Raw genomic sequence first — 16,516 nt, forward strand, 5'->3', positions numbered from 1 at the left:
CTGGGAGTAGAGCTGCACACTAACAAGAAAGGGGCAGGCCCTTTTGCCTGGCCCTAGGAGCAAGCTGTGCCTGCCATAGTAGCATCACAGAACCATTTTAGGTTGGAAAAGATCTTTGAATCAAACCATTCTCTGTCAATCCTGGAACTAAACCATGACCCTCAGCACCCCATCTCTGTGGCTTTTCAACACCTCCAAGGATGGGGATGTTGAAAAAGACCATCTCTATGGTCTTCCCAGGAAACACTTCAGGCAGCCTTATGTCTGATGCAACAGACAGTACAATGAGAAGTGCTTCCATCTATTGTTGAGGCTACTGCCATGCTCCTCACCAGCTGTACCAATAAAACATATCAGGAGAGGACACCTCATCTGCTCCCTGTGTGCTCATCAGCTGACATTCTGTCAAAGCAGCTTTCACTGTTACATTATTTCACCTGTCCCCCTTGGGCAAGCCTGCAAGTCTAAGGTTGGCATTCAGGAGGGGACAGGCGTGCAGTTAGGTTTCCCCCTGCACTGGGAATGGAACACTTCACCTTCACAGTGTATGACCAAATGTAGTAAACAAGAACTCCTGCTTGGAACTGTGTTTTGATTGCTGCCCCCCCAGCTCCCCCCAATCCAGTAAGCCACCCACATGCTCTGATTCACAGCTCCTCAGCTTCCATTTGCATAGTTTGAGTTTGTTACCCACACCATGTCACGCAGGTTTGGCCTTACAAGGTAAGCTTCTTTCTGGCTATTTAATTCCTCCTTTCAGACAACCGGGGTGGGGAAAGACCAAAAAAAAAAAGATCCTGTATTCCTTATGTCAGTGTTACAATACTAATTTACTTGGAAAATAGTTAAATACAATGGTAATTAACAGAAAAAAAACCAAGACATTCCTACAGTGTTAGTACCGAATTGCTCGGATAAATACTGCTGAACCAATTATAGTCAAGGCCCCATGGACTCTGTACAAAAAGAAACAGGAAGAGTCTGGAAACGGAAGAGTGACCAACACCAGGTGCCCCATCTTTCCACAAGGATCTGTCCCTAAGCTTTGTCTCCCAAATATTCCAGCTTGTCACACAGCTTGCAACGGGCGGAAGCTGCGAGTTTGGAGAGTGGGGGTGGGATGCAGTCAGGGCTCTTGGCACTTGTAGGGAAAAGGAAGGCTTTTGGCAACGGGAGAGGGCATTTCTCTACCTTTTGAGCAAAGCTGCTTTGTTCCCTGAGGAGCTGGGAGAGAGAGCAGGGGTTTTGTTCCCCACCATAAAGCAAACCAGGGAGGCGCAGCTTTGCTGGGTGCCCGCTTAACACTGAAGCAGAGAGCTGTGATTGCTGCTCTGGCAATCAGTGCCCATCATCCCCAACAGCTCGCTCAGAAAGATGGGGCCATTTAGACTTCAAAACTCACCCTTTCAAGCTGTCATCTTATGTGACAGAGGAAGAGAACGAACGCAGGACTTATTTGTACATAAAAAGCAACTGCACCCATGTTTGATGTTCTTGTCAGGCAGCTGGAGCAGGCTGCGAGGCAACTCCAGGTGGGAGAGTGCACAGGGCCCTGAATATAGTGGTGGTCAGTCACACAGAAACAGAACTTCATTTGGTACCTACAAACTCACACCGATAACTGAACACCAACAGCAAAGTCCCCAGGGCTCAGCCCCAGCTGCAGTTAAAACTACCCTCGTACGACATCACCCCCATATTCAACTCTGATCATTAACCAAGAATACAAAAACATTCCTTATAAAGGACTCACATGTCAAAATTCAGAGGGACTTCAGACCACAGATGGTTCCTTCATGCTGGGTAGTGTTTCCTTCCCAGCTCACTTCTTGAGAAGCTTCCCTCCTGCCAGCACCTGGGCTGGCGTCAAGCTATCTTTGCTACCAAGCACATGGATAGAGGGCAAACCCCAGTATTCAACAGCTATACCCAAGGGGAAAGGGGAAGACAAGTGTTTTGCAGTAGAGAAGAAAATGAGGTAACTCCATGAGAAGTAGAACCTAACAGGGCATTGTTTCAGAGGTGATCAGGCTCACCCAAGAACCATTTCCTCTTCTCCCCCTCCCCCCTTCCCTGGCTTCCTTTGTCCCTATACACGCACTGTTGGACAAACCTGCTGTTCTTGAAGAAGCTTTATGTCCCCAACAATGACTTCCAAGTTCTTTCTTTGATAAATAGCAGCGAAGAACAAGGGAAAGTAGTTGGCAAGTTCCAATTACCACCAGGGTAAAGAAATAAAACAACAAACCAGGTGTGATATAATCAAGAAGTCCTTAGCCTGTATAACAGAAAAGACAGTGACTTGAGATTAACACCAAGTGGCATCTTGCCACAGTTTCCTACTGTCCCTGGTTGTCACCTGGCAAACCAGCTGAACAGTAGCAGCTTCTGGTTACAAAAATAAATAAATAGAAAGGAAAGACAAAACAACTCATTTCCTTTGGCATCACTGCAAATGATTCACACCAACTCAAGAAAGCTGATCACTGACTACGCCTTCGAAAGCACTAAGTATTAAAGACTAAGCAAATGCATTTAGTATTGCACTGATATGAGTTCAAAGTGTTTACTGTCCATGCCCTGAACTATTTTAAGCTTGGACACGCCACACAGAGCAGTACAGGGAACATCCCTGAAGTAGCAAGGTCTCTACAGCTCTGTTTTCTGGTTCTGTTCCCTTACCACTGTGTTCCAGATAATGAACTGGTACAACAACATTCCTGATTTCTTTTGAGTGTAATTTACAAACAGACTTGTCTATGAAGTGTGAAAACTGTTTCAACTTCATAGCTCCAGAAAAGAAAAACCACCAAACAAGTAGACAGACATGTATTCACCCACCCCATTAATCCAGAGTTTAGGAGGGGAGAAAAACAAAACAGTCATGGAAAAGATGACTTCTACAGTACTCTGTTATCTGCAGTCCCCACGCTCTAGTCGCAGGGGACTCCTCTGAACTTGTCAGGTATATTCTCAAAAAGTCAGCATCATATTCACAGAGACATTGCAGCTCTCTTGAAAGAGACATACTAGTGGTGGCAGTTGCAAAACTAATAATTTTCAAGCTTTTGCACTCAAGGATGAAATGTCATTTTAATACGAATAAAAAGACTGACTGTATGTACAAGCCAAGGTAAGAGTTCAGTTCTTGTTTATCAGAAACAGCAAGCCAAAAAAGAAAGCTAAGTTGAGAACACACTTCTAACTTCTATGTGCATTTGAAGTATGTACAGGGGGGGGGGGGTGGAAAAAGGAAAAACCCACCAACACAGCCTCCATGTGTCAGCTAGAGAAAAATGTGAGCCAGGATGACTTTGAAAGTACCTGGTAAGCAATCCTCAAACTGAAGCCCCAAAATAAAGCTAAAACACTGCTGCCAAAAACAGCTGATTGCATCATATCAAGCACTCCAAGGAAATTTGGGGTTAATTCTCACTACACCAGAGAATCAGGAGCTTTGTTGGTTTTTTTGTCCTTCAAACCCAGTGAAATTGTATTACCCAGATTGCACTGAACAGTATCTTAGAGCTATGCAAGACTCCCCTCACCTTCCCCTCCCACCTCCCCCCCCAAAAAAGGAAAGAAAACCAGCTCCATCTTTGTGTGCTGCATGGAGGCAAAAAAACTCTTTAGGAGATTGTGTAGAAAACAATGCATGAAAATCATTACTGAGAATTCAAAAATAGCTTTTTTTTTTTCTCCATTTTTTTTTTTTATACAGGGGAAACTAAACTACTTGCAAATGTAAATGGCACACTTGATATCCACAGAGGATGAAACGTCATTCAGTGAGGATTTTTTTTTGCTTTTCCCCAGCTGGATGATGTAAAGGAGAGGAGAATCATGTTTCCTCCAATTAACAAGCTAAGAAAGAAACCAGTTTTGAGCGGGTCACCATTTGGAACTTTGGGTTTTGAAAGTCTTGAGGAAGTCTTTCAGGAGAAAAGGTACAAGAACACTCAAGTATTTCAGCGGTGCTCTCTTCAGCGACCCTACCCTAATATGTCTATTAAGTACAAGCATGCAAATATAGGGCAATCCACAGGCACGTAGGATCCAGGTTAAAAACAGTTAAGATAGCTGTGATGAGTGGCACCAACGACTTTCGGATGACTTAACACTCAAAAATGTTTGCTTTCTGAATTACCTAATCAAAATCCTGAAGCAAGTTCCTGCTAGTCTTCGTCACACTGCTAAACACTAAAAGTAGGCATGGTTTGTGGGGTTTTTTTCCCCTCCCCCCATTATTTTAGCTGAGCTCAAAGAAGTTTGTTGTGTTGGGTTTTTTTTTTTTTCTCCTCTTTTTTTACAATATTTAGTAAGAAAAGAAAAATTAAAGTATTTCCCCTTTTTAAATGTACACAGACGTTTAATTAGCTTTATTTACAGAGCGTGTTGGGGGCTTTTTGTTGGTTTGGGTTTGGGGTTTTTTTGTGGGTTTTTTTTGTTTGCCTTTTTTTTTTTCCTTTTCTTTTCAGTCTCCAATAGTGCCTAGATAGCATCATCAGGCAAGAGTGCCAGTTTTAGAAGAGATCTATAGAGAATCCTAGAAATAACAGATGGTGATGCTCCTCCAGAAGGGACAAGCTGGACTACTGAAGCAGCTCTCTCTACATGGCTCAGTTACTCAGGAGTAATTCTGTTGCAGTCTCTACATCCCATGATTTTGAAGACAAGGCCACTATTACTGCATTCTGCAACGAGAAAACAAAGGCAACAGTATTGTTAGTGTGTGAAGCTGCAGCTCTGGGAAGCAGAGAGTTCACAAGTTAATCAGAACTATACATCAGTTAAATCCCAACTAATCATTGATAGAAAGCTCTTCACAATGAGGGTGGTAAAATACTGGAACAGGTTGGCCAGAGATGTGGTTGAGGCCCCATCCCTAGAGACATTCAAGATCAGACTTGATGTGGCCCTGGGTAGCCTGATCTAGTTGGAGGTGTCCCTGCTGACTGCAGAGGGATTAGATGAGGTGACCTTTGAGGCTCCCTTCCAACCTGATGCAATCTGTGAAAAACTGTTTCCAAAAAGGCAGGAGTAGCTCAACACAGTATTTTAACACTCCCAATTCTTAAACTAGAAGTGGGCAGATTCAGATTGGATGTTAGGAAGAAGTTCTTCACCATGAGGGTGGTGAGACACTGGAACAGGTTGCCCAGGGAGGTGGTAGAAGCCCCATTCCTGGAAGTTTTTAAGGCCAGGCTGGATGAGGCTCTGAGCAACTCAATATAGTGTGAGGTGTCCCTGCCTATGGCAGGGGGGTTGGAACTGGATGATCCTTGAGGTCCCTCCCAACCCTGACAATTCTGTGACCTACCAAAGGTCACAGAGAAGTAGTGAGTCTACTTCAGTATACTGATGACTCCCTGTATTTATACACATAGGTATGTGCCCCTGCTGTCAAACAGATTGAAGTTATAAATACTTACCCTATCAAAGCCCATAGCACAAAGGTTTTCTATTTTTTTGGTGTATTCTGGACTAGAAACTGGTGCTCCAGCATACACATGTGCCCAAAGCCGAGCTGTCTGTTTAAACATTTCTGGATTTTGTTTGTACTACACAAAAGAGAGAGGAGGGGGAGAAGAGGAAAGTTAAATCAACTCAGCAATCCAGCTGCAAAGCAAGATGATATGGCAGGTTCCAAGACTTCATTCTTTCTACAATATCTTAACAGCGTTTCACACCGACCCTACTGCTGGTTTTGAAGTCAATTTGAAGGTGAGGATTAAATACACAGTAAACTTGAACAAGCACCTGATTTAATGCATTTGCCTTTAGGTTGAATCCTGCCTTTTAGGTATTTTGTGTGGACCATCAGGTGCTGCTCCCCATTGCACTGGTAAGAGTAAAGCTATATTTAGCACAGCTACTGAACATTTCTATTCAGTGTGTCAGAGCACAGCTCATCCCCATGTTAACATCTCTTGAGTGTACCTACTGAATCTTACTCTAATCTAGTTCTTTAATCACTTAAAAATATGCCTGCTTTTATACACTGCAAGTTTTTCAGTCAGGGCTGACATTTCACTACCAGGCTTCCTCCTGAGAATAAAATATATTTGTGACAAAAGAGAGGCAGAAAAATGGGTGAGCATGTGCCAAACCCAGGAAGCTGCACATCTTTTCATGCAAGCTATTAGCTAACAGAAACAAAACAGAACAACCTACAAATACTATTTTGCCCCAATCTCATCACTAACAAGCTTTCTAATAAGCAGAACAGGCCTTATCACAGAGACTTCTCAGCTTGCACCAAGAACTCCAAAGCCAGAAAGTGGGTCAGCTGTCAGACACTGTAGTCAGAAAAACAAGATGAGTTCCCTGTAATGCCAAGTTTAAGGTTTCTGTATTTAAAAAAAAAAACACCAAAAAACCCCAACAAAACCCAAAAACCCCCAAACTTTCCCTTAACCATTACACTTTTAAGAAGTGTAGGTGTTCCCATCTTTTAGAGAGATATAACAAATTTTAGCACAAAATAACACGGTATCGGGAAATATAGTAATCAAACAGATGCATTTTAAGGACAGAAAGATGGCTTATTGTCATTCTAAGCGTTTTCTTCATCCCTGAAAGCAATCATTAAGCCTATAAAGCACTGTCAGAGTGAATACAATACCTTTCACTGCTGTACATTTCATTTTAGCTCTCCTACAGCAACACACACCCACTGCACTGCTTTGTGTGCTTTGTACAACTCCCACTCACTCTGCTCCACGTGAAGCCATTTGTGTATTTACTAGCTGATCATTAAGGGCATTAAAACAAATCTGGGAGACAATCTAGTGCTGGAAATAACTCACTGTTATAAATACAGTGGTCTGTAACAAATTTCTTCGGTTGTAATGACTAGAAAGCAGGAAGGATTAAGTAAAGCATCAGCAGCATCTTGAATTACTATATTCTTTTGCTTTTAAGAAGTCTTTTCCCAATTTATTTTTTTCTTACTATTTTTGAGTAAGCCAAGCCTAGAAAGCAACTAGCTGAAGTGTGAAGGATTAGTCATAGCCTGCATTTTATTCAGAACTAGTTTTCAGTGTTCTATAAATAAAATGTCTTTATTTAGATCACCGTAACCAATGCAGCTCCTCACTGCATTGAGAAAAGCCTGAAGGCACCTTTTACTGATGCCTCTGTATCAGAAATCTCAGGCAGTTAATGTTGTGGTACTTAAAAAAAAATGCCAGCAACTAGTTGAAACAGTTTTGACACCAGACAGCTGGTGTCTGCAAACACTGCCAAACAGTCCTCCCTGTGATTCAGCTCAAGAGCTTGTAGGACACTGCCATTTACCTGGACAGCTCTGCAGTCTGTCACATAGTTTAAGAAATTAACATAATGAGCAATGAGTGTGATGGATAACCAATTCCTTGTGAATTTGTGTGTTGGGAAAAAACCACAACTGAAGCCAAGAAAGACCCCACTACCAAATACACCACTTGAAGGAACTGGGTGTTCGCTACCATATCTCCCAAAGAGGTTATAATCGCTTTGTCCTTCCATATACATGGCTTGAAAGCCGAGGCCAACCCTGGTCCAATTTTCATGCAGGTATTTGCAGGGAACAGAAGAAACTGAATTTTCCTTGCATCAGCCATGCCACAGTCCCACTGGACACAACCCCCCACACACATGAAAGGCAACTTGAAAAATTGCTCTTCAGATTCTAGGAAGTTTCATGAAGTGTTCTTGCACAAGAAAGAAAACAACAACAAAAAACCCAAACAACTCATTCCAGCTGAAGTGCAGCTCTGAGGCTGCTATGATTCCCACACAAAAATCCTACCACTGAGCTCAGAAAGGGAAACACCATCCTTGTTCTCTGTAAAAAGGAAGAAGTGGTACCATTTATGAAAGAGTGTGACAGCAAGGGCATGCATTCAGCATGAAAAGCCAGCACAGTGACATGCCTGGTGGCCTTGCTGGCTTTTGCAGTTCTCCCTGCATGAAGCTATCCAGTCTGACAGAACTGTTCAGGAACATTTGCTCAGAGCAGCCTTACAGCACTGCAGAACCCCACAAGCAAGCCTTCTGCACTTAGTAAAGCAGTAGCCAACAGCTCTCCCCCACCCAGCAGTGGGCTGCTTCTCATCTCTGTGTTTCCCTCCAAATCCCAACAGATTTGATAAGACTCCTCATCTATCATCCTGCACAGATCTTCAGAGGGACTCTGTCCCCTTGTCCTGGAGGGTCCTGATTTACAGAAGATATAGATGGGATTGATAATGGAAGAATTTTCTATTTGCTTGCTTCTTTTGTTATTGAAATATACTCTTACTGCCAGTCACTGGGGAAGCCAGGCCATGTCTGTCTCTCTCCCCCCAGAGTAAAAAGGAAACCAACACACAGATACTACTAGAATGACTGTTCCTATCTTTCCTCAAAACTTCAAACAGAGCCATATCAGCCCTGGCATGGCCTAAGATCCAACTGACATTTTACTGCTACTACTTTTTGTAAGCTATTGCTACTGTCTGAAAAGGAACAGACCCTCCAATAGAAATTTAACTGGTGACTGAGATAGTTATCCCAAGTACCGCCAAAGGTAAAATACAAAGCTTCACCAGATATAAAATACATGGCTGCTTCACCAGATAAATTGCTCCCTGGGATTAAATGCAACAGGAATTGATCTATTCATAAGATGCTGACATTAAACAAAGAAAACACTCAACAATATTCATATTAATCTAGAAGAGGAGGTAGATACCAAGCCAAATCCAATGAACATCAAGTAAAAACTCATTTTAAACACTGCTTTCCTTAGAATTTAAAAGGCAAGTTACAGTGGAATTTACTTACCTATGCTGTTATCTCTTGGTATGTCTGACAAGCTAAATAAAGGAACAAAACTAACAAAATAAACCTCCTGACACTGTAAAATAATTGCTGCTTACTCTGGAACCCAAAGTGCAAAGAGCATAAAACACTAACGTATCTCACATTTACTGTCGGTTTTCCAATACATTCTTTAATCTTTATCTCCCCCAAAGCTTGGGACCTAATCAGAGTTAGCATAGGGCACAAAACTGTTACAAATGCAGTCAACTGAGTATCTTACCTGGTTTGCCACTACTGCATCCTGTGGATCATCTGGTTCTGCAGCTGCCAACAACGCTTGCAGCGATAACAACACTGTCCTTAGAGTCATTGCTGCTGCCCTAAAAGGAAATGTTGGCAAGTTACTTTTCCAGATCCCTTGCCTGTACTCACCTTTGCTGCTGCACTAGTGTCAGAGAAGATGCAAGAGTGCAGACACAGATCCTAAGACCAAAAATGGTGATATTCAACTGCTGCAGTTCAGAGGTATTACTAGACCATTCTACACATGCATTTAAATAGGGCTTTAAACACGGGCTTTCTTATTAACAATGCTTCCTGAAGCATCTGGAAAGTACGATCCTTGACCTACATGTTTGACTATGCCCACTTAAAAGAATTAATGGAGAAAAAAAAAAATGTATTTGAGGTTTGTCCTGTCCTTCCTTCCTACCAGGCAACAGCACCTTGTGCGTGGGTACTGAACTGGCAGCCTCTGTGTGCTCCCTCTGCTGGCACTCTGCAGAGCCAAGGAGCACACACGGAAGAGTGACCTGGATTTGAAAGCCTTCCAACAGGTAAGGGAGGGATCTTTGGCATTGCATCAGCTTTAACATGGCGTTTTTCAATCGAGTTTAACAATTTACACACTGAATTACTGCTGTCATCATTTTTAAAAGTTTGGCTGTTGCAGAATGGGAGAGGAGAAGGCCCTGGTGAGACCACAGAGCTCCATTTCCAGTACCTGACAGGGATCAACAGCAAGGCTGGGGAAGGACTGTTTAGAAAAGCTTGTGGTGATAGGATGAGGGGCAGTGGTTTGAAACTGGTGCAAGGTAGATTTAGGCTGGACATCAGGAGGAAGTTCTTTACAATGAGAGTGGTAAAATACTGGAACAGGTTGCCCAGGGATGTGTTTGAGGCCCCATCCTAGACTTGACGTGGCCCTGGGCAGCCTGCTCTAGTTGGAGGTATCTGTGCTGACTGCAGCAGGGTTGGACAAGATGTCCTTTAAGGGTCCCTTCCAACCCAGTGCCATCTATGAATCTGTGTATCAATCTCAGCTTCTTCTCATTTCAACCTGACATGGTTGCCTAGAAGCAGGAAAACTTTCTGGAGCCAGGATGTGCTGTAAAGCCACTCTTTTGCCCCTGTTGAAGTTAGTATAGGTCTAGAGTCGGAAATCTGAAGGTCTTAAGTTTTCAGCATTTATCTTGATCTCAAAGTGCATTCAGAAGCAGAGACTTCAATAATTTAACAAGGAAAACCCAAGTGTGTTCAGAAATGTCAATAAACAATAGCAGAAGGAAGAATGTGTTACACATTTTAAATCTGAGACATTTAAAATACAGTTTAATTAGATTTTGATCACAAATATCATCTCTGCTCTATCATTTCAGCTCTCACACACTGGAAAACAAGTAAGGACCCCACAGAACCTGTTTAAGTTCAGTATTTCAGCTGATTTGAAGAGTTTAAGCAGACTCTTAACTGCAGTGATGAAGGCACAGGCAGATGCTCAAGCCAATACACAAATCTGTTTACTGTCCTTTAAGTACTAGTAGGAAGGTAAGTAGAGAAAAATGTGACATCTTAGATTTGAGCAAAGTGGATATGGCACATGCAATGACAGAGGGAAGTTATGAAACACAGGCATCTGATGTCTTACAGCAAACTGTTCAGTTTTCAATCATCAGAAGAGAATGTCTTCTGTTCAGAAGACTGAAAGTCAATGCAGAGAGTCTGTTAGAAGGGTGGGGAGACTTTTGACCTGATGGTCCAGATACAAAGGAAAGATAAAATATATTTCCAGTCTCAGATTCCAAACATTTCTTACTTTTGAGGTACTGCCTTGAGGTACCCTAGCAGAGTATACCCCAAACACAAAACTGGTGTTGGTAAACCACTGGGGGTCCATCTGTGACACCAAATACTACGTTCCATGTAGAGCTATCACTATCCATTCAAATGTGGCATTCCTCTTCCCTAGTTCTTTCTACTTTTCAATGATTTTTCCTGGAAAATCCCCCCCCCCCCCCCCTTTTTTTTTAGCTTGATAATCAGCACTGAGCTTTCACAGTGCAGTGTTCTACATGAAAACTCAAGTGAGAAGCATCTCAAGTGACAGAGATTTTAATTAGCACATATTGTCTCATTCCAACTGCCACATCAGCTTGAAGTCCCTCAAGCTGAACTTAGCAGATTTAAATCTTAAAAAGAACCTCATGCTTTTACATTTGAATTCTGACAAATCACAAAACCTTCACACCATACAATTCTCCTTTCCCAAACCTATTCCCTTTGTAACTTATTTCTCCCCAGAATTTCAGATTCTCATCCAGTTTTTCAGTATTTTGGGTTCCAAGCTGAATGCTTCATCCAAGACAAAGAATGTCCTTAGCAAAGAAAGCTAAGGATTAACTAGTAAGATTATATTTAATCAGATAATAGCTACTGCAACACATTCAATTGTGGGATGAAAGCCTATTTAAATCAAGAGCATAAAGCACCTTGGTTTTCCACACCTAAATCACACATACAAAACCTCAGTGAAAAAATACAGAAGTATTTTTGCTTGTGTACCTACGTTATTTTGTTCTTTTCATTTTCTGTTCTTTGTGCTCTCTACTCATTTATGCTGTCTTGAAAGGCACTTCATGTACACAATGATGAGGTAATTAATAGAATGGCTTAGGTGGGAAGGGACCTTAGAGAGCATCTCCCCCAACCTCCCTGCCATGGGCAGGGACACCTCTCAACTAGACTCAGCTGCTCAAGGCCTCATCCATCCCAGCTTGAACACCCCCAGGGAAGCATCCACAACCTGCCTGGGCAGCCTATTCCAGAGTCTCACCACCCTCATACTGAAGAATTTCTTCCTAAGATCCAGTCTAAGCCTGCTCTCAGCTTCAAACTACTCCCCCTTGTCCTGTCACTAGACACCCTTACGAAAAGACTCTCCTTCCTTCCTCTGAGCTCCCTTCAGGTACTAGAAGGCAGGTATAAGGTCCCCTGGGGAGCCTTCTCCAGGCTGAACAACCCCAGCTCCCTCAGCCTATCCTCACAGCAGGGGTGCTCCGGCACTTGGATCATCTTTGTGGCCCCATTCGCAGGGATCTCCTCCTGAATTCAATCAGTGTAATGCAACATGTTTACTATTCTAGTGCCACAGAATGTCAAGTGTCCTAGGCCTTACCATGCTGGAAGGGAATTAGCCAGTCTGATTTTATGCAGTAAATTTCAGGAACTGCCACATCCTCTGCACATGCTCTAATGCCTAAAATTTATTTCCCCGGTGAAGTTATTGTATCATGCCGTTTAGTGTCCTTTTAAAGACAGGCTCAATGTGAAGTATCTATCAGCTGTTACTGACACAGTAGTTATTTCACCAAATGAAAGCTGTTCTGCACTTTACAGAAATCTTTCTACTTTAGAGCCATCTGAAAGCACTGCCATTATTTAAAGTAGAGAAGATGACATGAAAGGGGTCATGGCCACTTCTGACACTTTTATATGCAATTTGCTTCCATTTACACTGCACCTACCAGGAGTGGAACATAACTCTGGGGAGCTGGGGGCATTACCAAGGATCAGAGGTGCTACGGACTCCTAGAACACAAGTTCTGCACTGGCTCCAGCTATCTCTGGTCTTCAAGACTGCCAGGGCCTGTCTGCCTCTGCTCATCTAGGATGCCTGTAGATTTTTATATAAAGCACACTGGGACTCGAACTCCTGTTCTGATATTCCCATTTCAAAATGGGTAATAAAAATATAAACACCTCATCTATTTGGATATACAGATGGCTGTACACTCAGAGAACTCAAACTGAAATACTAAGTCTACAGACAAGACTAGCTACATATGTAAAAAGGTTTAAAAATGTAGTATGCAACTTATCTTCAACTCACATGACTTGAAATGGCTTTCATATCTCATGTCTAAGATGGCAAAGTCTTCACTGGATGCAAATATCACAGAAGAAAACCTTCAGAACTTCAGCTGCTGTTTGGATTTTTAAAAAGGAAACTAGAGTTTCTGATGAAAGGTAAGGAAAATCTGGTGAATTGTGTGTAACTATTGTATACTCACTTAACATTTTCTACCTTTAGGACACCAATTAACTTTCCTGATCAAAGAAATTGGCAAAGTCGTCTTATTTTCTACATAGCTTCATCTTAACTTTTCAGACATAAATTAAGATTCCCAGAAGAAACTGGAAGGACAGCTAAAAATAGCTTTTCATTTCCCAAGTACCCTAAAAAGCTCTTCTTCCTTCCCATTACCTTCTCTTGGGGAGATTAAAGTAAATGAAGATGACTGCTGAGAACTACATTTACAGGCACTATTAAGGTAGGACCTGCTCCTCATCAGCAGAGAGGAAAAACAATTCTCATCACCAGCTCTGGAGACAAATCTATGCTCATAGTGGCACAATACCACAAAAACCTAAGCCAACGCACAGCCCACAACTCTGAATCCAGAGAAGCATGTGCTGCAAAAGCAAGCTGTATTGTCCTTAAAACAAATTTCCACTGGAAAGATATATTTCATCTGCATTTTCCAGTGCCCCTCAAGGATTGTTTTTACCCCAGAATAGAATCCTGAACAAAAAAAATACATACTTCCAACTCTCCTTACATTGTAAGTTTATTTCCAGGTGTGGAATTATGCATCTCATGGAGTTCAGGCAATTCCCTTTAGTGGCTCAACTAGCTGCATGCTTGGGGTTTAGGGTTTTTTCCACCCCCGCTTCTCAAAGGCAAGTTTTTGTGTAACTCCTGTCAGACTTCTGTCTAATCTGCTCTTATCTGGAACCTCACAAGTCTCTTGGAAAAATCTGTTTCAATGCTTCACTGTGCTTGATTTTCTGCAGGCTACAATGGCTTTCCAGTCTTTCACTATAGGTTGTGTTTGCTCAAACCATAGTGTTTGTTACTTTACTTTGGACTTTTCCATCCCATCTTCCTTGGAATACAGCGCTCAAAGTGGGTACACTACTCCAACAGAAGCTTGATCAATCATAAATGAAAGCCAGGCAGAACCTTCCTACCATACCAGTATTGTATTTGCCCTGCACATGACATCACATTGCCTTTGGCCCCATGACATCACAGGCTCTGTTTTCTCCTAACCTTTACAAGAACCCTTGATTCCTATCCCCATCCCAAAATGCTGCTTAGCCACTACACAGCCTTGCAGGTTTCACATCTACAAAACAAAAGGAAAGGCCAATAACATCCACCAGTGAGTTGCAGTGAACTCCCTGCAGGGAAGCACTGTCCCCTTCTGAGAACTTCCAAATAAAAGCTTCCACTCCAGACACCCTAACCAAAACCCAGGCTTTCTATTGGCACTGCAGTTGTTAAACAGCAAGGGAAAGCTGAGATGAATCAGAACAAAGACAGCTGATATTTCACTCACACTTTTTTTTTTTAAGAGATAGTATCTTAGGGCATTTCCATTAAAAAAAAAAAGAGCATCCCCCTGTTTGGATGAATGCTGTGGTGATATCAAAAAAGCAGGGCAAGCCAGCTGTGCCCAGCATGCCTGAGGGAAGAAACCTCTTACCTTTCTATTAGCTGAAACAGTCCTAAGAGGATTATGAAACACTGCCAGATACTGTTTTACTTCTTCATTTTTTAAAAAAGCTAAGTAATTTTCCATTTAGGAAGGTTTTATTTATGTTCTGTACATTCCTCTTTGGAAACCATCTCTAGTTGCTCCGAGATGTAACCCAGCAGAACAGCAGCAACAGCTGCAGCCAGCAGATTGCTGCTCCACTCTGTCAACCAAACATGGCTACTGGGAACAACTCTTAATTTATTATTTTTTTAAATAATCTGCAATATTTATTCAATTTGTGAAATAATTAAGCTTGTTAATCAAGGGAGAAAGCTCTGGGAACTTGTATCGAGGGCTTGTGGAATCTGGAAGGAGGGAGAAAATTAATAAGGCCTTTGAGTGGAAGCTTGTTGAGCAGTCACTATTTACAAAAGAAATACAAGACTGGACACCCATTAGGGGAAGTTAAAAAAGAGAATAAAATAGTTTTGACATAGTGCAGGAGGGGGAATACAGCCTGCTTGCTGAAGAGTTCCCCCTGACAATGTTCATATCCCCTGTGTTTTTCTCAGGAGTTTAAAGAGGCTCAGTGCTCCTCAAACACTCTGAACAAAACCCAGCACTTTTAGATGATTACTACAAGCTGGCTGTTGCTTACCTGTCTATTAAAATGGTTATTATCTCTTGTAATAATGATTCCTGCACCTCAACTAAAACTCAAGTGTGAGTCCCTCATTAAAGTCACTAAGAAAAAAAATGAATAAATTACAATTCATTTTTATTTTGAGTGTCAAAATCACAACAGCCAAGAGGGTTTTTGCAGCCATACACACAGCCACAACACATTCTCTTCATAACCACTGCTCAAGGGATTTATGCAGAACAGCTTTCAAGTAATTTACTTCTCAGTATTAGGTACATTTTATATTTAAGAATAAAATTTTGAGACAGAATACTAGCCTGGAAGATAAACACAGGCTCAAATAAGTGAAACCACATAACAGAAGTCAAATCAGATCAGCATACACACTATTCCTTCTACAAAATCATATCCCTATCTTAATTCTACCAGCAAACAGTTGCTGTTTTGCAAACAAACTGGCATAACAGGTATTTACAAATCAAACATGATGAAAATCCACAGCTGCAAACAATTTCAGCATCAAGCATATACTGTGGAGAAAGAATTCCATTAAACTCATTAAAAAATAATTTCAAGACATTGCATTGCAAACTGATTAAACTTCCTGCCAATATGCACAACAATATCTCAATTATGCTCATTAGAATAGAAAATCATTATCATGGGATGGGTGAGTAGGGAAGAGAATTACATTTGGGGTTTTTTAACTATGCAAACACCTTAAAATCTTTGTATTCATCATATGTAAGTATTTTACCAGTTTATTAACTCTTTAAGAAAGCCTAAGTCCCACAGGCCCAAATTCTGTCCTTCAACTCCTGACCTCACTGGAACACAGAGACAGGCACTGGAATTTGAGACTTAACATTTAAACACAGCAACAACAGCAGCATTATTCAGCTAAGAGCATTACAAGTCAGTGAAGTGGCACTTCAGTAACTAAAGGTGTTACTAAAGGTGTGAGAAGAGAGACTGTGGAACTAAATATATTTTCTAGAATACAGCCATTACAGTATTTCAGAACTGAATTTGTCCCATTTGCCCCTGGATACCTGGTGAAATAAATTAAATATTAAATTATCAAAGTTGGAGGCTGTTGCTTGGGGATTTTTTTGTTGCCTTTCTAATGAAGCTATCATTTTATGTAGAGCATTCTTCAAACCACACAGGCAGAAACATTAAACATGGTGATGAAGGCATTCCTCAGTTTAAACAGCCAAAACAGTACATAATGAAGGGCAGTAAATAACTTCTTTAAACAATA

General features: G+C 41.6%; 1 protein-coding gene across 2 annotated transcripts in view; it reads right to left on the reverse strand.

The window, feature by feature from the left end:
• Positions 1-4,449: 4,449 nt before the first annotated feature.
• The window catches only part of UBE2K (ubiquitin conjugating enzyme E2 K), a 40,682-nt gene continuing 28,615 nt past the window's right edge, over positions 4,450-16,516 (reverse strand). For both annotated transcript variants that reach the window (XM_054163923.1, XM_054163931.1), the window contains 3 exons: positions 9,068-9,167; positions 5,433-5,561; positions 4,450-4,694 (listed from right to left, as the gene is read on the reverse strand). In XM_054163923.1, coding sequence (XP_054019898.1) covers positions 4,620-4,694; positions 5,433-5,561; positions 9,068-9,167 — 304 coding nt within the window. In that variant the 3' untranslated portion in view covers positions 4,450-4,619. The remainder of the gene's footprint in view (positions 4,695-5,432; positions 5,562-9,067; positions 9,168-16,516) is intronic.

The sequence above is a fragment of the Dryobates pubescens genome, chromosome 1, assembly GCF_014839835.1.
Source record: "Dryobates pubescens isolate bDryPub1 chromosome 1, bDryPub1.pri, whole genome shotgun sequence".
Taxonomy (NCBI): domain Eukaryota; kingdom Metazoa; phylum Chordata; class Aves; order Piciformes; family Picidae; genus Dryobates; species Dryobates pubescens.